At 44.9% G+C, this 26264-nt stretch overlaps 1 protein-coding gene across 1 annotated transcript in view; it reads left to right on the top strand.

Annotated features, from left to right (window-relative positions):
• The window catches only part of LOC128688513 (protein O-linked-mannose beta-1,2-N-acetylglucosaminyltransferase 1-like), a 215449-nt gene extending 193015 nt beyond the window's left edge, over positions 1-22434 (top strand). Inside the window, exons 12-13 of the mRNA XM_053776356.2 lie at positions 3518-3627; positions 22152-22434. Of these exons, the coding sequence (XP_053632331.2) occupies positions 3518-3627; positions 22152-22323 (282 nt within the window). The 3' untranslated portion in view covers positions 22324-22434. The remainder of the gene's footprint in view (positions 1-3517; positions 3628-22151) is intronic.
• Positions 22435-26264: the final 3830 nt, after the last annotated feature.

Below are 26264 nucleotides of genomic sequence, written 5' to 3'. Positions count from 1 at the left end.
CTCTCCCTGTTCGATGAGCTTTGTCATACCTCTTATTAAAACTATGCATGGTTCCTTCCTCCACCACATCACGCTCCAGACTATTCGGCTTTCTGACAACTCTATAAATGAAAAAAAAAATTCCTGACATCCCTGAGACTCATCTGAGACTTCATATTCCAGTTGTGACCCCTTGTTGCTCTGGAACATCCTGTCTCTGTCCACCTTGTCAATTGCTCTCAGAATTTTATATATCGTTATCATGCCCTCCCCACTCTCTCCTGTCCTCCAGTGTCGTCAGGTCGATTTTTCTTAACCTCTCCTCGTAGGACCTGGCCCTTAGCTCCGGCAAACCTTTTCATTTTCTCTGATTTCTTGAAATGCTTGACCAGGTGTGGGTTCCAAACTGGTGCTGCATACTCCAATATGGGCCTGACGTAAATTGTGTACAGAGTCCTGAACGATTCCTTACTGAGGTGTCGGAACGCTATTCTCAGGTTTGCTGCAGCAGTTATTTGGCTGATGTCCGCCTCAGGAGCCGTGCTCGGATTTATGCTCATCCCAAGAGCCTCTTCCTCGAGCGAGGTTTACTGTCTTTGGTCCCTTAGACTGTACTCTGCGGTCTTCTTTGCCCTTCCCCGATCTTCATGACTTTGAATTTGATGGGGTTTAAGCACTAGCCTAGCCAGATCCCTTTGTAGTCCTGCCTGCTCCTCCTCCGATTGAATTCTCCTCATTAGCTTCACATCGTCATATCATTCACATTTACCAGAAACAGCACTGGTCATACGACAGACTCTTGTGGAACCTCTCTTGTCACAGGCGCCCAGTCTGACACTTCGTCGCGTACCATGACTCGCTGTTGCCTTCCCTTCAGGTATTCTCTGATCTATTGCAGTGCCTTCCTTGGTATACCTGCCTGGTCCTCCAACTTTTGCACTAATCTCCTGTGTGGAACTGTATCAAAAGCCATCTTATAGTCCAAGAAAACGCAATCCACCCACCACTTTCTCATTCTTGCCTTATTGCCATCACCTTGTTATAGAACTCCAGTAGGATTTCCTTTTCCTGAAACCGTGCTGACTGTTGTTGATAAGCTCATTCCTTTCTAGGTGCTCCTCCATTCTTCTCCTGATTATCTTCTCCATGATTTTGCATACTATACACGTCAGTGACATTGGTCTGTAGTTTAGTGCTGTGTGTCTGTCTCCTTTCTTAAAAACTGGAACTACATTTGCTGTCTTTCACACCTCAGGTAGTCTTCTGTTTCGATAGATGTTGAAAATCGTTGTTAGTGGTATACATAGCACATCCACTCCCTCTCTCATGACCCACAAAGAGATGTTGTCCGGTCCCATCGTCTTTGAGGTATCTAGTTCACTTAGCAGCCTTTTCACCTCCTCCTCCTCCTCCTCCTCCTCCGTTGTATGTATTGTGTCCAGCACTTGATTGTGTACCCCACCACTCTGGCTTTCTGTTTTTTTTTCTGTCTCCACTCTAAATACTTCTTTAAATCTCTTGTTGAGGTCTTCACATTCTTCTTGGTCATTTCTTGTGATCTCCCCTCCTTCCTTCTTCAGCCTGATTACCTGGTCTTGATTGTTGTTTTCCTCCTGATGTGGCTGTACAACAGCTTTGGGTCAGACTTGGCTTTCGTTGCTATGTTTTTTCATATTGTCGCTGGGCCTCCCTCCTTGTCTATGCATATTTATTTCTGGCTCTTCGAATAATCCCTTTATTTTCTTGAGTCATTTGCCTTCTATACTTCTTCCATTCTCTGGTGCACTTAGTTTTGGCCTCTCTACATCTTTGGGTGAACTAAAAGCTCGTCCTCTCCTTCTCATAATTTTTGTTGCCCTTGGGTACAAATCTCTCCTCTGCTTCTTAGCATATTGTTGTCACATACTTCATCATATCTTTCACTGATTTTCTTACCAATTATCTTTCCCATTGAACCTCGTGCAGAAAGTTCCTCATGTCTGTGCAGTGACCTCTTTTGTAGTCTGGCTTCATTCGTTCTGCCTATCCTGCTTCACTCTCCACTTGTAACTCTATTATATATTCAAAGCTCAGGACCACGTGATTAGTAGCTCCGAGGGGCCTTTCATATAAGATGTCCTCAATATCTGAACTACTCAAGGTGAATACAAGACCCAGTCTTGCTGGATAGTCCTCTGCTCTCTCTCTCTGGTCGTGTCCCAGACGTGCTGATGCATGAGATTTTTCAGTACCACCTCCATCATCTTAACCCTCCACGTCTCTGGGCTCCCGTGTTTCACCAGGTTTGCCCAGTCAATTTCCTTGTGATTTAAGCCACCCACAACTGGTAGCTTTGCTCTTCCTGCCACTTCAGCCAGTGTATCTACCATGTCTATGTTGCTCTCATCATATTCTTGTCTTGGCCTCCTGCTGTTCTGTGGTGGGTTATACATCACTGCAATCACCACCTTGGGACTTTCAGTCTGAAGTGTTCCTATTGTGTAGTCCCTTGTTTCTCTTCAGTCTCCCCTTTCCATCTCCTCAATATTCCATTGGTTTTTGATGAGTAGTGCAGCTGCTCCACCCCCTCTATTCCCTGTGTCTTTCCTTAGGATCCGATAACCAGTCCTGTGAGCTTGGTTTCCGTGAGAGCTATGATGTCCGGTGATGTCTCTGTGATTCTTTCGTGCCACTTCTACCACTTATTCGCTCTTCCATCAGCGTAGGTGTACCAAACCTTTATTTTCCTCTCCAGCACTGTATTCTGGGGGATTTGTGGGGGGCTGGGGGAGTGAGAGACCTGGCAGAGTGCTGTGGGGTTTTACTGTGTATAGTGGTATGTGTGCGTGTATTCACCTTATTGTACTCACCTAATTGTGGTTGCAAGGGTCTAGTCATAGTGTAGAGTCGAGTGTGTGTGTACTCACCTAGTTGTACTCACCTAGTTGAGGTTGCAGGGGTCGAGTCCGAGCTCCTGGGCCCCGCCTCTTCACTGGTCGCTACTAGGTCACTCTCCCTGAACCGTGAGCTTTATCAAACTCTGCTTACAGCTATGTATGGATCCTGCCTCCACTACATCGCTTCCCAAACTACTCCACTTCCTGACTACTCTGTGGCTGAAGAAGTACTTCCTAACATCCCTGTGATTCATCTGTATCTTCAACTTCCAACTGTGTCCCCTTGTTGTTGTGTCCCATCTCTGGAACATCCTGTCTTTGTCCACCTTGTCAATTCCTGTGTGTGTGTGTGTGTGTGTGTGTGTGTGTGTGTGTGTGTGTGTGTGTGTGTGTGTGCGCTCGCGCGTGTTTTCGTGCTCACCTATTTGTGGTTGCAGGGGTCAAATCAATTCCTAGCCCCGCCTCTTTGCTGGTCGCCACTAGGTCCCACCCTCTCTGCTCCATGAGTTTGTGTGTGTGTGTATGCTGACCTACTTTTGTTTGCAGTCATTGAATCACACCTTAATAATGCTTATAAAAATCAAATAAATCAAATAAATAAATAAATAAATAAATAAATACTAATACTAATAATAATAATAATAAAAGATAATATTTGTCAGTGTATAGGAGTGTGGGGGCTGGACCACCGTTCTCACCATCGTGGGCTGTTCCGTTTAACATTTTACAACACACAACTCTACATCATCGGTTACCCTTACAGTGATTACAGGTAATTATTATTTATTGTTATTGTTAGCCATTATTATTTCATTATCATATTATTATATTAATTGGGAACTGTAAACCCGTAGGGTTCACAGTGCCTTAAGGAATGGTATGTAATTATTATTATTATAAGGAAAATATTCACAAGTGAGCACTAAAACGTACGAGTCACAAGATGCTTGGGAAAGGACGGTAATTATATTTAATTTGAGAAGGAAGAGGGTAGCTACAATTCCTTGGATCAACAGCCCTTCACTGGCATTAAGTTATCCCACCATGAAGGAGTAACATCTGAGTGTCAGAGTAAATATAATAATGGTTGGTATACAGTACCGACAAGTTCGTAAATAAGACACACGTGCAACAGTAAATAAGACACACGTGCAACAGTAAATAAGACACACGTGCAACAGTAAATAAGACACACGTGCAACAGTAAATAAGACACACGTGCAACAGTAAATAAGACACACGTGCAACAGTAAATAAGACACACGTGCAACAGTAAATAAGACACACGTGCAACAGTAAATAAGACACACGTGCAACAGTAAATAAGACACACGTGCAACAGTAAATAAGACACACGTGCAACAGTAAATAAGACACACGTGCAACAGTAAATAAGACACACGTGCAACAGTAAATAAGACACACGTGCAACAGTAAATAAGACACACGTGCAACAGTAAATAAGACACACGTGCAACAGTAAATAAGACACACGTGCAACAGTAAATAAGACACACGTGCAACAGTAAATAAGACACACGTGCAACAGTAAATAAGACACACGTGCAACAGTAAATAAGACACACGTGCAACAGTAAATAAGACACACGTGCAACAGTAAATAAGACACACGTGCAACAGTAAATAAGACACACGTGCAACAGTAAATAAGACACACGTGCAACAGTAAATAAGACACACGTGCAACAGTAAATAAGACACACGTGCAACAGTAAATAAGACACACGTGCAACAGTAAATAAGACACACGTGCAACAGTAAATAAGACACACGTGCAACAGTAAATAAGACACACGTGCAACAGTAAATAAGACACACGTGCAACAGTAAATAAGACACACGTGCAACAGTAAATAAGACACACGTGCAACAGTAAATAAGACACACGTGCAACAGTAAATAAGACACACGTGCAACAGTAAATAAGACACACGTGCAACAGTAAATAAGACACGTGCAACAGTAAATAAGACACGTGCAACAGTAAATAAGACACACGTGCAACAGTAAATAAGACACACGTGCAACAGTAAATAAGACACACGTGCAACAGTAAATAAGACACACGTGCAACAGTAAATAAGACACACGTGCAACAGTAAATAAGACACGTGCAACAGTAAATAAGACACGTGCAACAGTAAATAAGACACACGTGCAACAGTAAATAAGACACGTGCAACAGTAAATAAGACACGCGTGCAACAGTAAATAAGACACACGTGCAACAGTAAATAAGACACACGTGCAACAGTAAATAAGACACACGTGCAACAGTAAATAAGACACACGTGCAACAGTAAATAAGACACACGTGCAACAGTAAATAAGACACACGTGCAACAGTAAATAAGACACACGTGCAACAGTAAATAAGACACACGTGCAACAGTAAATAAGACACACGTGCAACAGTAAATAAGACACACGTGCAACAGTAAATAAGACACACGTGCAACAGTAAATAAGACACACGTGCAACAGTAAATAAGACACACGTGCAACAGTAAATAAGACACACGTGCAACAGTAAATAAGACACACGTGCAACAGTAAATAAGACACACGTGCAACAGTAAATAAGACACACGTGCAACAGTAAATAAGACACGTGCAACAGTAAATAAGACACACGTGCAACAGTAAATAAGACACACGTGCAACAGTAAATAAGACACACGTGCAACAGTAAATAAGACACACGTGCAACAGTAAATAAGACACACGTGCAACAGTAAATAAGACACACGTGCAACAGTAAATAAGACACACGTGCAACAGTAAATAAGACACACGTGCAACAGTAAATAAGACACACGTGCAACAGTAAATAAGACACACGTGCAACAGTAAATAAGACACACGTGCAACAGTAAATAAGACACACGTGCAACAGTAAATAAGACACACGTGCAACAGTAAATAAGACACACGTGCAACAGTAAATAAGACACACGTGCAACAGTAAATAAGACACACGTACTCAGCAGACTTCTTCAGTCGAGAACACAGGAGGCAGCAGAAGACGATGTTATCTTTTTTTTTATATTTTATTTAAAAACTTTACAGCTTAATATTAAATAAAGATATAAAATGGGTACAGTAGGATCGTCAATCCTACACAACATACACTAACAATCCTACACAACATACACTAACAATCCTACACAACATACACTAACAATCCTACACAACATACACTAACAATCCTACACAACATACACTAACAATCCTACACAACATACACTAACAATCCTACACAACATACACTAACAAGTTTTAACAACACATTGTAATTGACATAAAAAAGGTTACCCATATACACTCACAAAATTTTCCATCTAACATACTACTATAATATAAACAATATAAACTAACTATATAAACTATATAAAATATAAACTATATAAACCTTTCAGATTTGTATAGTTAACATACTATGACTGACATATGACAAAGGTTCACAACCTTGACAGTAGATAATCAGAGTAATGACCTACATCACAATCTCAGTTAAAAACAAGTACATGCTCTTCCCAAAATTAACCCCTATACAATAAGAATTACCTAAAAACATACATACGTGCCTCACTACAATCCTTCTTTAAGCATTGAAAAAAAATGAAAATCCTAAGACTCACACTTATACTAAATAAATATTAATAAGTATTACTAAATATTAATACAGCCTCTTCCACCGGCTGAGCACATTATATAAAGTAAGAGACTAAACCATACTCTCCCATTACAAAATTTTAACGAGGCATTACAAATTTATGGAAGTCATTAGCGTTCCATCTCTCATCAACTGGATGAGCACATTATATAATGCTAAAATAAAGTCAGTACACTCGCTAAAACCCCCAACACTAAACACAAACAACATAATTTAAATAACCTCTCATTGCGATACGATTATCGCACATGAAATATGCCCAATAAAGGCTATAAACGCGCACACTACAGAAGCCCAAAAGCTCCTCAAGGTCTTAAACCTATAATCTTGACACCATTCACACTTAATACATGAAGAAGGTCATGACGACCCTGACACATCAAACACAGAATTCTTCATTCGTTACTACGTAATTACTTGATATCACCTTTGCTTTCTGTGCCCACTTGCATGCTACATACACTTATGCCACACATCTACACCTTCTATACCCACATACACCTCACTCTCACCCCTCCCCAGGAGGCGACCCCGCTGTGTCCCCCTGAATTCCCCCTTCTCGTATGTAATCCCCAACCCCCCCCCCCTTACTCACTCAGCCCAAGTCTTAGATTCATGAGAAACCCTAACGTTAACATTCTATACCCTTCCGAAAAATCCTTCTCCCACCTCCTCCCCTACAGTTCTCTATTACGACACATCGTACGATAAACCGTTACCGCTAGTACCCGCCTCCGCACCTCACAATCCCCCCTCCCCCTCATCACCCACGATATATATATATATATAATCCACTACTATATAATCCAAAGCTCTTATAACACTCTCATCGAACCCTCCCACATCTAGGCTTAGTGCACGCAGAACCGACATCCCTCGGCCCCCCACCCCCTGTACAACCCTACTTAACCAATACCTAACACCCTCCAGTCCCCCACAAAAGTATACTGCATGGAACGCCGTCTCATCCTCCCCACAGATTCCACACCTTCTGCCCACAATTACCCCTCTGGTTCTTAGTACCTCCCCCGACGGTAGTATGCCATGCAGAAAACGATACGTTACCTCCCTTACCCTAGGCTTTAACTTCAACTTGCTAAACCTATACCAAATATTCTTCCATGCGTACATGGGGAACAATCCCTCAACTGGTACAACAATCCTTTCTGCAAGCAGCCTACACAAAACCCCTACTCGAATTTTCCTGGGTTCTCTAACCAACATCAAAGCCCTCAAAACAGTTTCACATTCCCTCAGCTCCACACCACCATACAACTTACCCAACCTATCATGTACTTTTCCCAGCTGCCCTCCACTCATACCTTCGCGCAAAACCTCCCATTTAAGAAACACACATTTAATCCTCCTTCTCAGATCCATCAACCCCAACCCACCCTGGCGCACAGGTAACATTACAACCTCTCTCCTCAGCCAATCGCACCTTGAACCCCACAAAAAGTTAAACACTCGTCTCAGAATTCCCACAATCGCCGTCCCTGTTAATGGGAACACGGCTGCTACGTGCCAAACCTTACTATACAATAATACATTTATAACAATCATTCATTGTACGAGAGTTAAATGATGAGGTCGCAATGCACCCAGACGCCCCTGAATCCTTTCCATTAATCTATTCGAGTTTTCCTCTTGAGCAGCATCCAAGTCATCCTTATAGGTGATACCACAAATTTTTAAAGACACCGTTTGTTTCCTCACAACGTTACATCTCCTCCCCCCTCCACCCCATCACCCAACCCCATGATCATTGACTTCTCTCTATTTACCTGCATCCCTGTTGCATTTCCGAACTGTTGCACAACATCATCCAAAACACCCAACGCCATCCCCTCTCGAACCAGGACTGTTGTATCGTCTACATATCCTATTATTCCAGGCCACACTTTCCCGACCTCCCCCACACCTCCACTTGTGTCACATACACAACGTTCAACCATTCTATAGAAGGGGTTTTGAATGCACGCAAACAACATTTGTGACATGGGACAACCCTGCCTAAGTCCCCTACCCATTACAATCTCCTCCCCCAAGCATCCATTAATCTGTACCCTCATCTTAGCTCCATTGTACAACGTGGTTACCCAATTAACTATTTCTTCCCCATAACCCTGCCTCCTAAGTATAGCTTCCAATGCTCCCCTTTCCACCCTGTCATAGGCCCCCTGCCAGTCTAAGGCCAACAACGCCGCCCTCCCTCCCCCCCCCTTTTGACTCCACAAAACTTCTCAGTATTCCATGACCCTCAATCATCGACCTTCCAGGCAAACCATACTGCGTTTTCGAAACCACTCTCCCTACCACACATTTAAACCGATTACCCAAGATTTTAGTGAACACCTTATAATCAGCACATAACAGAGATATGGCACGGTACTCCTTGAGGGTGTGCTGCCCCTTACCCTTCTGGACCAACACTACAACTGCTGTTGCTTGCTTGTCCCCCATCACACCCTTCTCCTTCATCTGATTAAATAACCTACCCATGAATCCCCTTATCACCTCCCAATGTTGGAGGTAAAATTCAGCCGGGAGACCGTCTATTCCCGGTGCTTTGCCCTTCCTCATTCCCCTTAAAGCCAACTCTATTTCCTCTTCCATTATTACCCCCCCTAAAACCTTTCTATCACTATTCCCTAAATTACACGTCACATACTCACACACCTTCTCTAAATCCACATTCTCCACCTTCCCACTTGTCCAATACCCTTCATACCATTTATCTGCATACGCACACATTCCTTTCGTAGTTAGTATCTCCTGACCCATTCTATAACCCCCTGCCATCTCATGTACCTCTAACCTCGGAATAGCTGTAACCCGCTGTCTTTGTTTTTGACGTCGCAACACACACGCCGATGGCTTGTCTCCCCAAAGCACCTCCTCTACCCCTGCCTGCACCCTTACCGCTTGAAACCTCTCATTTTGTAACTCCCTCAGTCTCCCCTTGACCTCGACAATTTCATCCATAGGATAGTTGCCCCCCACAGCCCCCTTCCCATAACAGCCCCTTAACCTGTCCTCTAAATAGTTTGAAAGGCCATATTTTAAATCATTTATACGTTTGCCCACCCCCACATAATATTTCCTAATCCTTTCCTTGGCTACACAATCCCACCATTGTACGACATCTACCACTCCCTGTGCCTCCTCGCTAAGCTCCTTCCATAGGACAGAAAATCCCACTAACCCCTCCTCATCACTCAATGCACTTACATTTAATTTCCAGTAACTCCTGTATATTTCCGCAAGCTCCTCCCACCCAACCTCCACCAACACTGCTCTATGATCCGACCATGCTACTTCAACAGTTTTGAAAGATCTCACTACAACCCCGTGAGAAAGATACACTCTATCTAACCTCGCTGCATACCCTCTCCTAACAAATGTATGCTCTGTCTCCCACGCCCCCCCCCCCTCGAATGCGTCCCTTAACCTAATATCCCTCAATAAATCTCGTAGGGCCACCGACACATAACCTTCCCCTTTCGGTTCCACATCAGCCCTCCTAATGATGCAGTTCCAATCACCTCCTATTGCCACCTCCGGTAATGCACGGAAAAAAAACACAAGGTCCTCACACACAAACTCCTGCTTCACCTGTACGTTATTCTCTGCAGGCGCATATACGCTAATAAAGGCCACACGTTTTCCCATCCACAAACCATCTACATGCAACACCCTTCCCCCTCCTCCCCCCTCACTTCTCTGCAAAACAAACGGGCTCGCCTCCCTGATTAATATACCCACCCCTCCTTTCAAACGGGCAGATGGCAGGGTTACCACTCGAAACCCCTCCATCTCCAACACCCTACCCTCCTTAAAATTATGCTCCGGAAGGAACACAACATCCACTCTAAATTTATTCAGAAACATTCTAAACCATTCTCTCTTTACACTATTACACAAACCATTAACATTTACTGTCATACACCGGAGGCCTATTAAAGTTTCCACCCCTGCCTCCTCTCTTCACTCTTCCTATGGGCACCAGAACGTGTGGGACCACTTGTCACCTGCACACTTCCCTCTCTCCCCCCCCCCCTTCTTTCAGTGCCTCCTGTCATGGCCACCACTACCTTCACCTTCTGCCCATATTTGCTTCCCAGTCCGCTGCGCTGGCGTTAGGACATCATCTGAATCCGTCGCAGCGGCTCTCTTTCTTGTGACAGGCGCATCCTCCATGGCTTGGTCTGGGGATGCCTCACAATGTACCTCAACCTCCACTGTACACAGTGGCAATGATCTCGGTGACACCTCAGTCATGCTGTCACTCCCGTCGTCTGAATAGTTCTGTTGTTGATGCACCACAGCCTTCAGCTCGTCTTCTACCACCTTTCCAGGAGCAGCCACCTCCTCAGGCAGTGACAAGGACTTCAGAACCTCGGCTAATTCCTCCTTAATTTCCAACACTTCCTCCTGTACTTTTTGCGCAACCCGATCCACTGGAAATGTCTCTGGGCCAGGAAACTGGTCAAGGGCCTCACCCTCTCCCCCAGCCTTATGCGCCTCATCCACTATCTCGCTCCATAGACAACCACGCCCTCCTTCACGTCGTTGATCATCACCTGCTCCCTCCGGTGTAGAAGCTGATGTCTCCGCCCCTGGGCCAGGAGCTCGTTGCCACTTCCCACACTCCGCTGCTATGTGATCATATTCCCCACATAGTCGGCATGTACGCCTTTGCCCGGCGTATGACACCATGACCTGTGTCCTGAATTCCTTTAGGTACACGTAAGACGGTATGGGGTGTCGCAATGTCATTTTTAGGTTAAAAGTGCCCTCCGGCATACCTGTGTAGGCACCCGTCACCCACTTACCATGCTGGGCCAAATGAACAGTTCTGTATTCCTCAAAAACTTTTCTGATATCTGTCTCATCAGCCTCAAAGGGGACATTACACAGTTTAATCCATGTATAATGTCCGGATACATCGATCATCCTCACACACACAGCTGGTGTTGCATCAAGACTTACGTCCTGAAAACGGTTGACCAACGACTCGTAAACCATTTGCTGAGAGCAGTTTCACAAAAAATCTACGTGCTCCGTTCAATGATACTCCATACAACTCGCTATCCTGAATGCCATACGTGTCTCTGATGATTTTAGGTAGTAAAACCTGGGCTGAAGCTGGCGTTATTGCCCCACTGAGAAGTTCAACGCCGACAGTGTTGATCCTGCGTCTGTAACTGAACGCCATGTTGACTAATGGTAGTTCTCCTGGGCTGACGACAGAGGCGCGACAAGCACCACCTCACACTACTGCAGTCAGGGAACTGAAGTGCGTTTGCGCAGGAGGTCTACACGGCCCAAGAGCGATGCAGACAATGCAATGTTATCAGTTCAACACAAGGTTGATGGACTGATAACATCCTCTTTACATCTCTCCTTCTTCTACTGCCTCCTCTGTACTCGACTGAAGAAGTTTACTGAGTACATGAAACGTTCCTGAATAAAGATACCTAACTGCAGCACGTGTGTCTTATCACTCAGAACGGACAAACTCAATGGAAATAGTAAACGAGGGAAACGCAGACCGGTTCTAATTCACAACTTATCAGAGGGAGCGAAGGACCAGTATTCTAAAATATTCAAACACGTTGAGCTTGAGGCCGCTCAGAAGCTGCACTATTGGGACCTAAGCAGACCAAAACTTTTCTCTAATAAGATTGACCAACTTTTTAGAAAGTGAATATAGTAAGTATGCAAACAAGTAATAATGTAAGAAAAAGGCAAGCAAGAAAGTAAGCAAGTAACTAATCAAGTAAGCAAGCTACTCAAGTAGGAAGATATACTAGGGGAGAGACAAAATTAGTTATTTTCATACAAGAAATAACTTTCCTCACTTTCTGTAGCCTTGTTCATGAGGTACATTTTGGCTGTCTTCTTGAACTGGCTCATGCTATGACAGGCTTTGACATGTGCAGGCAGTCTATTCCATTCTTTTATTGCTGAATAGAAAAATGTCTTTGAAGCCTGACTACTGACGCTAGGTACTGCAAAGTTGTTCTCCCTTCCCCTAGTTCTGTAATTGCACAACTTCATTCCTCGCCTAGCTGCTGGGGTGAGTGGATGCTCCTCACAACTCTCTGTCGACAGCCAAGCTAACAACCCAGTGGCGTCCGTTGCAGAGTAAACACTGTGGGAATTGAATTAGTGCGTGGATCCATCACGCCTACGAAGGTCCATTATTTGTTGCCCTTGATTATCAGGGACACCTACGGCATCGACGACAAAGAGCTGTATGGCGTGGCTTTAAATGGCTCGTTCAGGATATTCGTGAAATTACTCCATGCACAGGTGTTTGAGGGTCTTGTTGATCATTACCAAGATCTTAGTATGGAAGTGACCCCAGAAGTGAGCGTCAGACTTGTGGACGTTTCCTGCCAGTATACGTGGGTGAGGGTACGGAACTTACCTTATGAGGCTAATGAGGTCGACATTCGTCAAGCTTTTGAAAGGTATGGAGTTGTGCATGTTGCCCAACAGGGAAAATGGATGATGGATGTATATGCCGGTTACCCTGAGGGAAGTTTCTCCGTTAAAATGACCCTCCGTCACCCCATACCCTCATTCGTTGTCTTGGAGGAATTCAGAACTCAAGTGATGGCGACGTATGCTGGGTAGATATGTGGAGACTATGATCACATTGCAGCTGAGTGCGGCAGACGGGGCCGGGCCGGGCGACCGGCTGAAGCAGTGCCCACTGGCAAGGGGCAGGACGTTCCTGAGTGTGCCGGGGCAGAGGATGGAGGGCGTGGTCAACTTTGGAGTGAAGTGGTTGAGGCATCGGTGGTGGAGCCCACCTTGGATGTGCTGATACTGGAGCAGCCAGCATGGCTGGTGGAGCAGCAGGTGTCTGGGGGTGCAGAGGCTTTCACAGCAACAGTTGAGACGATGATGCAGTCCTTGTTCGAGTCACCTGTGATCTCAGTGGCATGACCATTGGGTGATTGGGAGCCTATGTCAGAGGTGGATGCTAGGCATGAGGTGGAAATGAGTGTTGCTGGGCTCAGTGTGGACGGGCTGACGCCGGGTAAGGAAGATGTGCAGCTGTTAGCGGTGGAGGTGCATCGCGAGGAGAACCCAGTTCATCGATGGAGGAGAGTGTTGTCACCAGGAAACGGGCAGCAGTGACATTTGACTCTGACGGTGTCAACACCGGCCCAATTCCCGGGGAAGGTGTGGGCAGTGAAGGTTAGCAGTGTAGGAGGGAGGAGGCACCAGCGGCAGGCAGTGCAGGATGGCCATGGTGTCCAGCGTGTTGAGCGTGGTAAGGGCAGCAAGAAGAGCCCTGGTGCACATGTAAAGGGGGATGTGAGCCAGAGGGGACGCAAGCATTAACTGGCCGTCGTATGACGCTGAACGTTAATGGCTTGTGTGAGAGATTGAAGCGTGATTGGTTTTGTATGTTCTTACATAGATACCATGTGGACGTAGCATATATTCAGGAGGATAACTGGAAAGCTGACAAGGATTTTGAGGTGGAGGGCTACCAGAGTTTTCTGATGCATTCGGAGCGCTTAAAAGGAGGGGTAACCATCTTGATCAGAGCGGCAAGCCCGTTCGTATTACTAAGGAGTGAGGGGGGTAGATGGCAGGATTTTAAGAGTGGATGGTTGGTGGGGGGGGTGAAAAAGTAGGTTTTGTATGTGTGTATGTGCCGGCAGAAAACATAGTGTGCATTAAGAATGCTTTTGTGAGGGAAGAGTTGGTGTATTTCTTACGATCGTTACCTTCTCTTGCAGTAGTGGGAGGGGATTGGAATTGTGTTGTTAGAAGAGCGGATGTGGTGCCGAGAGGGGTGGGTTTTTTGTCACTTGTTTTAAGGGAGCTTCTCCATGATGTTCAATTGCAGGATGTGTTTACTGGGGGTTTATGGGAGGTGGACCATACATATGTGAGGGAGGGTTATGGGGCAAGGTTAGACAGACTATATGTCATGCAGCATGTTGGTATAGAGTCTGTCCATACAGTAGAGGCACCTTATTCTGACCATAGGGCAGTTGTAGCTGAGGTGAGAAGGCAGGCGAGTTACTGGAAATTAAATACGAGGGTTCTCGGGGATGAGGAGGCAGTACTGGGTTTTGCTGCACTATGGGAGGAGCTTGGGGAGGAGGGGAGGGTAGTTGATGACGTGGTGGCATGGTGGGATAGCACTGCAAAGGCTAGGATAGGAGATTTTTATATACGTGAGAGGAAGAGGATAAACCACACTTACATGCTTGCTACAGTGGGGGCGCCTTGCAGGGAAGGTAACAAATGGAAGAGATGGAGGCTCTGAAGGCAAGGTTAAGGGAGTTGCAGAATGAGAGGTTTGAAGCCATAAGGGTGCAAGTGGGTATAGAGGAGGTGCTATGGGGGGATAGGCTATCGTCCTGTGTCCTGAAGGGTCAGCAGCAATGTAGGAAGGCAACGACTCTTACACAGTTAGAGGTGTATGAGGGGGAGAGAACTATCGGGTGGGGCAGGTGCTCAGGTCAACAGATGGCATGGGTATGTATGCTGACAGGTGGTATCCTCATTATTGGTGTAGTCGTGGGGTGGATGAAGAGCTGTTGGAGGAAGTGAGTGGCTGTGTGGGTAAACCCCTGGGAGGGAGTAATAGAATGGCACTTGGGGGGATATTGAGGAGGAGGAAATTTGGAGAGTGTTAGCTGGAATGAGCAAGGGTAAGGCGCCGAGAGTGGATGGGATTCCTTGCGAATTTTACATGTTGCATTGGGACTTGTTGCGGGGTTTCTTGGTCAGGCTCCTGAATGAAATGAAGCGGCGGGGCAGGTTAGGCGTGGGGCAAGTGACTGGGGTAGTGGTCTTAGTTCCAAAGGGGTCACATCAGCGTACCCTAAAAGATTATTGTGCATTATCGTTGATGTGCACAGACTACAAGCTCTTTGCAAAAGTGCTTGGTAACTGCCTAAAGTATGAAGTGGACAGGGTGGTCTCCCTGAACCAGTTTAGTTTGCCTGGATGATCAGTGGTGATGGGTCACGGTATCCTCCAGGATTTTGTAGCTGCATTTGATGGGGGAGAGGGGGGGTTGTTGGCATTGGGCTGGAGGGGGGCATACAACACTGTGGAAAGGGAGGCTTTAGGTTGCATTTTACTGTCTCAGGGTTTCAGGGAGGAAATAGTGGGATGGGTGAAAACATTGTATAACCAAGCATGTGTACATGTGCAAGTTAATGGGCTTTTGGGGAAGGTAGTGGCGCTAGGGCTGGGCCTTCAACAGGGCTGCCCACTCTCGCAATTATTGTTTGCGTGCATGCAAGACCCTTTCTATAGGTTGGTGGAGGCAAGAATACGAGGGGACAGGGGCATGGAAGGGTGGCCATGGCTAAGTCTGATGGGGTACGTGGATGGCGTGATGCTTTTGGTGGATGAGGGGATGCAGTTGGGTGGGCTGGAGGAGGTGGTGTGGGTTTACAGAGGTGCCTCAGGAATGGTGGTGAATGTAGAGAAATCGTTCATTTTAGGGTTGGGGATGTGGGAACAGAGGGTGGATTGGGGATGCCAGGTGGTGACGAACTGTGTGGACATTTTGAAGATATGTGGTACTGTATATAGGGCAAATTTAGTTAGGGCGAGGGAGGATAATTCTGCTCATTTGGAGGATCATTTGGTAAAGAGATTGGGAGCACTAAGACCGAATCATCTCACCACCCTGCAGAAGGTGATTGTGATTAACGTGCTCCTGTATAGTAAGATTTGGTTCGTCGCACAAGTGTTCCGATTAACGACGCTGGCAATTCAACGAATCCAAAGGAGGGTGTTCAGATTTTTGTGGGATTCAAAGTGCGAGTAGTTAAAAAGGAAGGTGGTCATGTTGTCAGTGTGAAAGGGGGTGATGGGTCTTTTGAATTTATGGTGGAGGGTTAAATGTGTTTACATCAGGCGTGAGGTATTGCGGGGTGGGGTTTTTCGGGATGGACGGTTGGGAAGAGTTCATGAGGTGCTGCAGGGATTGTATGGGGGAGCAGACCTGCGTGAGTGCGAGGCAGTCTTGTGGGTGTTGGCATTGGCCCGGGAACCTGGGAAGGTCAAGGTTGGGGTATTGTACAGGGTGATAGGGGGACAGGTGGTGTAGCCAGAGGAGGGGTTATACCCAATTTATGATTGGGCAAACATCTGGAGAAGGTTTTGCAGGTTGAGATTACAGCCCAGGTGTCGGAGGTAATGTTCTGTTTTTTGCACGGTATCTTGCCATCTGGTGCGGTACTGTGGGATCAGAGGTTGGGTGGGGAGGGGCGTTGTGGGCTGTGTGGGGGATAAGAAACGGCTTACCATGTCGTATATTTTTGTGAGGGATTGGAAAGAATCAGGGAATGGGTGGGCAGAGTGGTGGAGAGGGTGGGGGGAGGTGTGTGTCAGTATTGTGGGCACTGAGTATAGATGTGGGGGGTGGAAGAGGGTGCGGCACGGGCACTAATATACGTGATGGTGGACTACGTATACATATCCTGAAGCATAATGGGATCGGATGTATGGGAAGTGAGGAAGCGTGTGCTGGCGGCGACGGTATTCCATACAATGTGTAGGAATAGGGATCTATATGGAACTAGGTGGGGGAATGTTTCTCTGAGGGTTACCGTACCCTCACGGTAAGTTAAATGCTCCGTACGTAGGGGTGGGCATTAGATCAGGGGATAGACGCCGGGCTTGCCATCCGGGTGTGAGAGGGTTTTAGTGTATGGGGTGTGGTCTGGGGAGGAGGTGACAGGGCATGAGTGTTGCACTTGCACAGTGAGGTGCATCTGTTGGTGCTCTTGTATTGTCAGTCAGCACTCCAGGATGAAGCGTGTCACTGCCATGTTTGGAGCATCTTCTGGTGTGAGTGGTTGTCCTGATTCTATTCATGGCATGAGTGGTGGTGTACGGTTGATATGCATAGTGACTACAGGCGCCTGTGTGCGTTGAAGTAGGCCTGAATGCTGGTCAGTGGCGACTGCTGCCGGAGGGGAGGTTAGGGGTTTTTGCCCACAGGAAGAAGGCTTTGGGATCTGTGATCTCATGATGTTTGGTCCTATCTTGTCATGGTCAGTTGCGGCCAATTAATGTGTAGGAATCATACAATCCAAGTCACTGGCTTATTGTGTAATGGTTTTATTATCCTATTTTGTTATGCAATTATGTCTTGCATTGTAGGTGTAGCAATGGGTGGGGTTTGGGGATGGGGCTCGTGCCATCGCATGGGGCCATAGGTGAAGGACTTTGTTTTATATTTACATGGATGTTATAATCACTGGTATCACGTGTTTTTTGGCCGTCTATACAGCTAGTGGGGATAGATATAGTATTGTGGCGGTAAATGGCTGCATTTTGTTTAGAAGTAGCAGGTTGTTTGTATCAGGTTTTTGTACTGAGTGGTACACACTAAGGTTATCTTTCAGGGTAGAGGGAGGTACTGTTTTTGTAATTGTCCCCCTGCTGTTATGTAATCAGTGGCGAGAGTAGTAGTGGTTAGGATGCACTAAAATCTCATGTTGGTGAGATTACATGTATATTATAGGCTGTACTGAATTGTTTTTAAATAAAAATATAAAAAAAAGTTCTGTAATTGCATTGGTTTCCGGCCTTAACAATATTGGCAGTAAGATATTGTGGACACTGGCTGTGAGCAATTTTATAAACGTAATTTAGCTTTAGTTGATTTTCTCTATCTTCAACATTCAGCCTGTCCAGTTGTAATTCATTCTGGCCTAAGTGCTCTCTTGGACTCAGGTCCAGAATGAATCTCACCATTTTGTTCTGGGTGATTTGTAGCCTATCTTTCATTTTTTTGTTAAGGCAGAGTACCATATAATACATTGTATGGGAGCTAGACACAGGGTCCTGCGAGCCTCAGTTGGTGGACACTGTGCCTGTCTATAGAGGAACTTTATCTGCATTCATTTCTTTACAACATTGTTCCCTATTAGTTCTCTTGACATGCTTGGATCAAAGGGGATTCCCAGATATTTCACTGAATTTACTGTAATAATAGGTTCCCCATTACACTGGAAATCAAAATTATTTACTCTTTTCAGTTTATGTTTCGTTCCAAAGAGTATAGCTTCTGTTTTCCCGAGGTGTAGTGATAGTTTGTTGTCTACCAACCATTTGCTGCAGCTTGTAGCAAATGGTTGGTAGACTCCAGTTCTAGTGATAGTACTTTAGCAATGTCTTGTGGGTCTTTGCCAGATACTAACAGAACATTATCATGCACGTACAGTACAAGCTTGCTTGCAGTTGACACTGACAGGCATTTCATCAAAAGATTGTTTCCTTTGATTGAAACACATCAGCACTAAAAGTTTAAAGCTGACCGGAAGATGAATGTTCCAGTCATTGTACAGAATCCAGCGAAATTTGTGCCTTCGCAGATTAAACCCATAAAACGTTCAATAAATTTCATACGATACATCAACCATTAAAGACTGATGCCGCTGACAATTACAATTTAATCAGAGGAAAGTGTTAAACCTGTGAAGGTCATATAGCGCCTGTGAAATGAGAAGCATTCGGATTTGATCCAAGTAAGACGAAGATAAGTCCAATTCTTTGAATCACGAACCCCACAACAGCAACACCATTAAATATCTCAACCCTCTAAGCAGAATACACGAGTGATGAAATTTTGAAGCCAATGCAAGAAACTGTCTCAGCCTATCACAGAAAAAACTGTGACTGGTGTATGTATCACCGTGCATTAGGTGCCCACACTTGTAGTGGTCCCATGAATATTGCATAACATACTTTAAACAAGCGCTGAATTTTTTAAACAGGTAGAATAAAACATTCTCGAGCAATAAACAAAAATTTGTGAAAAAGTAAATAAAAATGGATGGTGGTGAGATTTTTCGAAAAAATAGGAAAGTCTCTCCTCGATAAACTTAAAACTGTCATAAAACCCGCGATTTTATTCTTTCCAGTTATTAAATTTTCTCATTTACATTTTATTTAAAATTCTTTATAATCATTTAAAAAAAATTATTTTATTATCCAATTTCATAAAACTGGAGAAATAATTGGCAAATTGGTGCCCATACAGTCCAAAATTAATATAAAAGTGCTACTTATTAAGATACACAAGCATTTAGGATTCAAAGCTGATCAGAAGAAGCATTTCCTAGCTGTTACATAGATTCAATAGTCTCCTTACCTGTGCTTCAGGGGGAACCTTTACTAGCGTCGTCTTCACCTTGACTTGCACGATGAGCTACGCAAATCGTGTAAAAATCAAGCCAACAAGTGGTACCGTTGATGATTCAACGAAGATTGCTCTTGCAACTGTTGTTCAGGGAGCACTGCAAGTTAAATTCAACACTATTTTGTCCCTGAAAGAAGCATTCATTGTTGTGTGTCACGATGATGCTGAAGCAGAGAAGCTACTCACTACAGAAGCCACCACTACACTTACTGCTCAAGGGTTTACTGTTATGTCATCTCCTGCCCTCAGGGCCAGGAAATCAGTATTCCTCAAAAAACTGGACAAGATTCTGACGTCTCAATCACCAGCAGAACTCAAGACATCCATCGAGACGCAAAATACTTGGGCTACTGTTGACAGCATCACAAAAATCCCGAATGCATCGTCCATGCTCAAGGTCACCTTCACCGACGTTAACATGGCTGCCACTGCTCTGAACGAAGGTCTTGCTGTTTACTACTACTTCATCAGTCCAACCTACATCGAAGCAGAGAGATATCAGTACATCCAACACTGCTGGAACTGTTATTCTTACCATCACACCACCAAAGCATGTCCAGTAAAAGATAAGAAGTTCTGCACTACATGTGGTAGTGAGGGACACACCTTCAGTTCCTGCACCGCTGCTGCTCCAACGCAACCATCGTGCTTAAACTGTAAGAGTAACGACCACCATACACTGGCAGCAAAATGTCCTACACGAAAGGATATTGTGAAGAAAACACAAGAAGCAGCAAAGAAAAAACCTACTAGCAACACACCAACGTATGCAGCAATTGCAAAGATACAAGCTAACACTACAAAATTACTTCAAGCTACTACTCAGCCAGCCTCCACCATCATCACTCCTCCAGCATGTGACGTAACCAAGATCCACTACTGTCTACTATACGCTCACATGCAGAATATGGCTGTACCTGGATCTTTTAACTCTACCATCAACGAGTTATTTGCACTAAATAATATGCCATCATTTATATTCCCAGCATCTCCACCTTCGGAAGAAATACTAAAATTCACCAAGGATCTAATCACCACTTCTGCATCAGCAGCTCCAACACCACCAACACCTAGTGACGTCACTCCAACAACGTCCAATGAGAAGTCTCCATCGCCTCCACTCCTCAATGAACCCGACCAATCAGAAGCCTTTCCACCAGAACCATCTTCCCATTCGTCCATTGCAGATGAAGAAATAATTGTACAAACACCAGCACCAATAATACCATCTCAAGACCCAAGATTCGATACTAGACCAGAAGGAGAACACTATGCCAGATGGTACAACGTATCTTTCTGTACCACAGCAAATTATCCTCAGGACATGGGGCCAGCTGAACTAAAATCTCACCTCAACAACAAGACAGTCAAGTATGTTGTTGGAGATTCTAAAGAAGCTGATCCCGTTAATCTTTCAACCATTATAGCGAACCTTGACCTTTGGTGTAAAACTCCTGAATATGAACACTCCTTAACTCGCCTCATGATAATTCCTCTCCAACGCTTTAAACATCTTAGAAATGGAACTTGCCTCTCCAAGGAAGCTTTCTTCGTCAAAAAACGCCACAATTCCAAGTAACCACCAAGCAATTATGAAATGACCAATCAACGTCGAGCCCCTCCCTTGTCGCCTGCAGCCACCAATCACCATCAAGAAGCAGAAATCTTCCATCCAGCAAGTTGCAGTCAGCTCCTGCAGAGTTCCTGTTGTCTACATCGTCTTTCATCATCGTCATTCAGGCTTAGCAGTTGGGTTTAGTCCTGACTCTTCTCTCTTCGACTCAAGACATTCCTCTCACCGTCTATTCTTCGCACTGTCCCCACTTGCCCCTCGCCCCTTGTGGGTACTTACCTGTGAGTCCTATCGTATCGTATCGTAGATTCAATTTGCTTAATAAAATAAGCAGATTGAAATTCACAGAGCTGAGAGTGAGTGACAAGGTGTTTTAATAGGCTCACCAGTGGTAAAAGTTCTTCATCTAGCATGTTCCATATCCACCTTAACTTTGAAAACTACCTTCTAACATTCGAATGGCTTTATCATAGTCGTTAGCTGCCACCTTGGATCCCTCTAAATACATCTCAAACAGTATCTTTCTCTGTGCACTCTAATTCTCTGGATAGTTTATGTCCTGATCATGTCTTCATTGGCTCCATCTGCTCACATCTCAAACAGCTTCCTCTTCTTCGCTCTCTCTCTCTTATCCTCTGAGCATCTGGAACGTTGTGATCATGTCTCTCTCTCTACTAGTATCGTCAGGTTGTATGCCCGTTGCTAAAAGTCATGATGTATGATCATAACATTATACTGTATCTCTACTTGTATTCAGTGTTCCATAACTCCACGTATCCTTACACTGTAACTTTAGCTGTATTTTCTTATATTCAACAGCTATATCAAGCCATCTTGGATCCATGTCATAACCCCACCCTCTGAGAAAGAGGAATTTGTTCTGGGCCGTAGAACACTGGAGAACAGAGCTAACTTCAGGAGACCTGAACTGGAGAACCTGTCTCCTTACCTACTGACGGAAGGCTCTACACCTGAACCCATCTTCGAGTAATGAACTCCTACGGAAACTTCAAGAAAATGTTTCACTGCCGAGGACTGTATACGATTGGATTCAAAGAAGGAAACATGCTCTTCTGTAGGGCAGGCTCTCTCTCTCTCTCTCTCTCTCTCTCTCTCTCTCTCTCTCTCTCTCTCTCTCTCTCTCTCTCTCTCTCTCTCTCTCTCTCTCTCTCTCTCTCTCTCTCTCTCTCTCTCTCTCTGGTCAGCTGTAAAATGTTTCATTTTAATTCTTATTATCTGGCTGGTTGTAAATAAATGTTTAATTTCATGTGGTTTATTTCGTACTATCCTGCTTATAATAAATGGTTGCTTACTTCCCATCTAGGTCGATCAAGAAGGTAGATCACGAAGGTAAATCAAGAGGGAAGATACAGACTATCACTTAAAATGGTAGATCAAATAGATCGACCAAATAAAGAAGAAAGATCTCTCAGTAGCAAGAATAACTGTTGCAACTCTTCGCATCAATGACAGCCTCCCTCTTACTGTTGTAACCCTTACATAAAATGACAAGGTACTCATATTATTCACCTTTCAGCCCACTGACACTGGTCATGATGCCGCTGTAGTCCTCTAACCTAACTACAATAGTCTTCTTACTATGATAATCCTTCACATCAAAGTCAACAACCATAGTACCGCTGTAGTCGCTCATCCCAACATAAGTGCCAAGATTTTGGCAATAATTTCATCTCAGATACCGAGAAACAGATCTCAGTAATCTTGCTCTGTTGAGCCTCATCGCATTCTTGTCTTGGCCTCTTGCTATACACAGATAACCCGCACATAGAAGAGAGGAGCTTACGACGACGTTTCGGTCCGACTTGGACCATTTACAAAGTCACACTGGTTCTTGCTATTCTTGGGTGGGTTGTACATCACTGCAGTCACCACCTTGGGAATCCCCAGTCTGGTTGCTACTGTGTAGTCCCTTGCTTTTCCCTCTGTCCCCCTCCTTTCAATTCCTCAAATCTCCACTGGTTTTTGGTGAGCAATGCAACTCCTCCACCAGTTCTGTTCCTTCTACCTTTCCTCAGGATCTGATATCCATTTGGAAAGATTACATCTGTTATCATTTCTGTTAGCTTGGTTTTTGTGAGTGCTGTGATGTCCGAGAATGTCTTCATGATTCTTTTGTGCACTCCTCACACTTCACTCTTATTCGTTATTTCATCTGCATTTATATAAGATTCCTTCAGCTTCTTTTCCAAAACTGTGTTCTGAGGGGTTTGTATGGGAGAGGGAGTGGGAAACCTGGCAGGGTACTATGTGAGTCTGCTGTGTAGGTGGAGTTTGTGCTGGGGTGGGGGGAGATTTGGGCTGTGAGTGTGGAGTGTTGTTTGTTTTGGGTTAGTTTGATAGCCGGGGTTCTGTGCGTGGTTCTGTGAGTGGTTCTGCCGGTGGTTGTGCTTGCTGCTCCTTCCGGCTCTGGTTGTCCCCTCCTGACTCTAACCTTGTCTCTCTTTCTTGCCCCTTTCATCTTTGTATCCCCTCTCTCAGTTTCTGTCGTTCTCTTCTCATTCTTTTGTGGTCTAGATATACCTGCTGGTATTTTGTTGTTTCCTCTAGCTGTTATTTCTGCTGCATGATCCGTTTCACACCGTTTCTGTCTTGAAAATCAATCTGACTGATTTCTTCCTCCAAGTATCCCCCTATTCTCTGAAAATTTATCAGCTCAGTCATATTCTCTTCTCCTGTTTGTTTGATGACATTTCCTAGTCTTTTTAATCATATGTTCTCCCTTAGGTCTCCTGAAGCCCACGAAGAAAAATTTACCTCTCCCTCTCCTCTTTCCATTGTTTTCCCCTCCTCATCTCTGGTTCCCATTAAAACATAGCCATTGCTGACTTTCTTATCATTCCCTGGATCTCCCAGTGGCCTGATAGCACCTCTGAAGGGGGCCTATCCCCTTCTCTACCTAAAACCCTTACTGCTTCCCTGTTCCCAACAGTATGCCACTGTCATTCCTTGTCATATCTAGGGAATCTACATAGAAGTTAACGTCTTCCTTTCCTTCTGTACCCTCTTTGGATATTGGTGTACCTGCACCTGACGGTGTGCCCCTTCTGTTCTTTGGCTCTGTATCCGGCTTCTGCATTTTCAGTTCATCTTCTAGGCTCTGTATCCTGGCTTCTGCAGCATCAGCTCGCAGCTCCCACTTCTTCATCTGTTCCCCAGGCTCTTCATACTCCCCTCTTATGTCCCATTTTTTTTCATTTATTTGCTAGTTTCTACAAAGTGTGTGTGTGTGTGTGTGTGTGTGTGTATTTGTGTGTATGTGTGTTTGTTTTTTTGGGTGGGTGGGTGTGCATGTGTTATACCAGTTGTGTGTCTGCATGTGTATGTGTGTGTGTGTGTGTGTGTGTGTGTGTGTGTGTGTGTGTGTGTGTGTGTGCACATGTGTGTGTGTGTGTGTGTGTACTCACCTATTTGTACTCACCTATTTGTGGTTGCAGGGGTCGAGTCCTAGCTCCTGGCCCCGCCTCTTCACCGGTTGCTACTAGACCCTCTCTCTCCCCGCTCCATGAGCTTTATCAAACCTCGTCTTAAAACTGTGTATGGTTCCTGCCTCCACTACGTCATTTTCTAGGCTATTCCACTGCCTTACAACTCTATGACTGAAGAAATACTTCCTACTATCTCTCTGACTCATTTGTGTCTTCAACTTCCAATTGTGGCCTCTTGTTTCTGTGTCCCCTCCCTGGAACATCCTGTCCTTGTCCACCTTGTCTATTCCACGCAGTATTTTATATGTCGTTATCATGTCTCCCCTGACCCTCCTGTCCTCCAGTGTCGTCAGGCCGATTTCCCTTAATCTTTCTTCATAGGACATTCCCCTTAGCTCTGGAACTAACCTTGTTGCAAACCTTTGTACTTTCTCTAGTTTCTTGACGTGCTTTATCAAGTGCGGGTTCCAAACAGGTGCTGCATACTCCAGTATGGGCCTGATATACACGGTGTACAGTGTCTTGAATGATTCCTTACTAAGGTGTCGGAATGCTGTTCTCAGGTTTGCCAGGCGCCCATATGCTGCAGCAGTTATCTGATTGATGTGTGCTTCCGGAGACATGCTCGGTGTTATACTCACCCCAAGATCTTTCTCCTTGAGTGAGGTTTGCAGTCTTTGGCCACCTAGCCTATACTCTGTCTGTGGTCTTCTGTGCCCTTCCCCTATCTTCATGACTTTGCATTTGGCAGGATTAAATTCGAGAAGCCATTTGCTGGACCAGGTGTCCAGTCTGTCCAGGTCTCTTTGAAGTCCTGCCTGGTCCTCATCAGATTTAATTCTCCTCATTAACTTCACATCATCTGCAAACAGGGACACTTCTGAGTCTAACCCTTCCGTCATGTCGTTCACATATACCAAAAATAGCACAGGTCCTAGGACCGACCCCTGTGGGACCCCGCTCGTCACAGGTGCCCACTGTGATACATCATTACGTACCATGACTCGTTGTTGCCTCCCTGTCAGGTATTCTCTGATCCATTGCAGTGCCCTTCCTGTTATATGCACCTGATGCTCTAGCTTCTGCACTAATCTCTTGTGAGGAACTGTGTCAAAAGCCTTCTTGCAGTCCAAGAAGATGCAATCAACCCACCCCTCTCTCTCTTGTCTTACTTCTGTTATTTTATCATAAAACTCCAGAAGGTTTGTGACACAGGATTTGCCTTCCGTGAATCCGTGCTGGTTGGCATTTATACTCCTGTTCCGTTCCAGGTGCTCCACCACTCTCCTCCTGATAATCTTCTCCATAATTTTGCATACTATACACGTCAATGACACAGGTCTATAGTTTAGTGCCTCTTTTCTGTCTCCTTTTTTGAAAATGGGAACTACATTTGCCGTCTTCCATACCTCAGGTAGTTGCCCAGTTTCCAGGGATGTGTTGAAGATTGTGGTAAGTGGTACACACAACATATCTGCTCCCTCTC

Source organism: Cherax quadricarinatus, chromosome 13, assembly GCF_038502225.1.
Source record: "Cherax quadricarinatus isolate ZL_2023a chromosome 13, ASM3850222v1, whole genome shotgun sequence".
NCBI classification, from domain to species: Eukaryota; Metazoa; Arthropoda; class Malacostraca; order Decapoda; family Parastacidae; genus Cherax; species Cherax quadricarinatus.
Note: the sequence above shows the minus strand (reverse complement) of the source record. Positions and strands in the feature narration are given on the sequence as shown.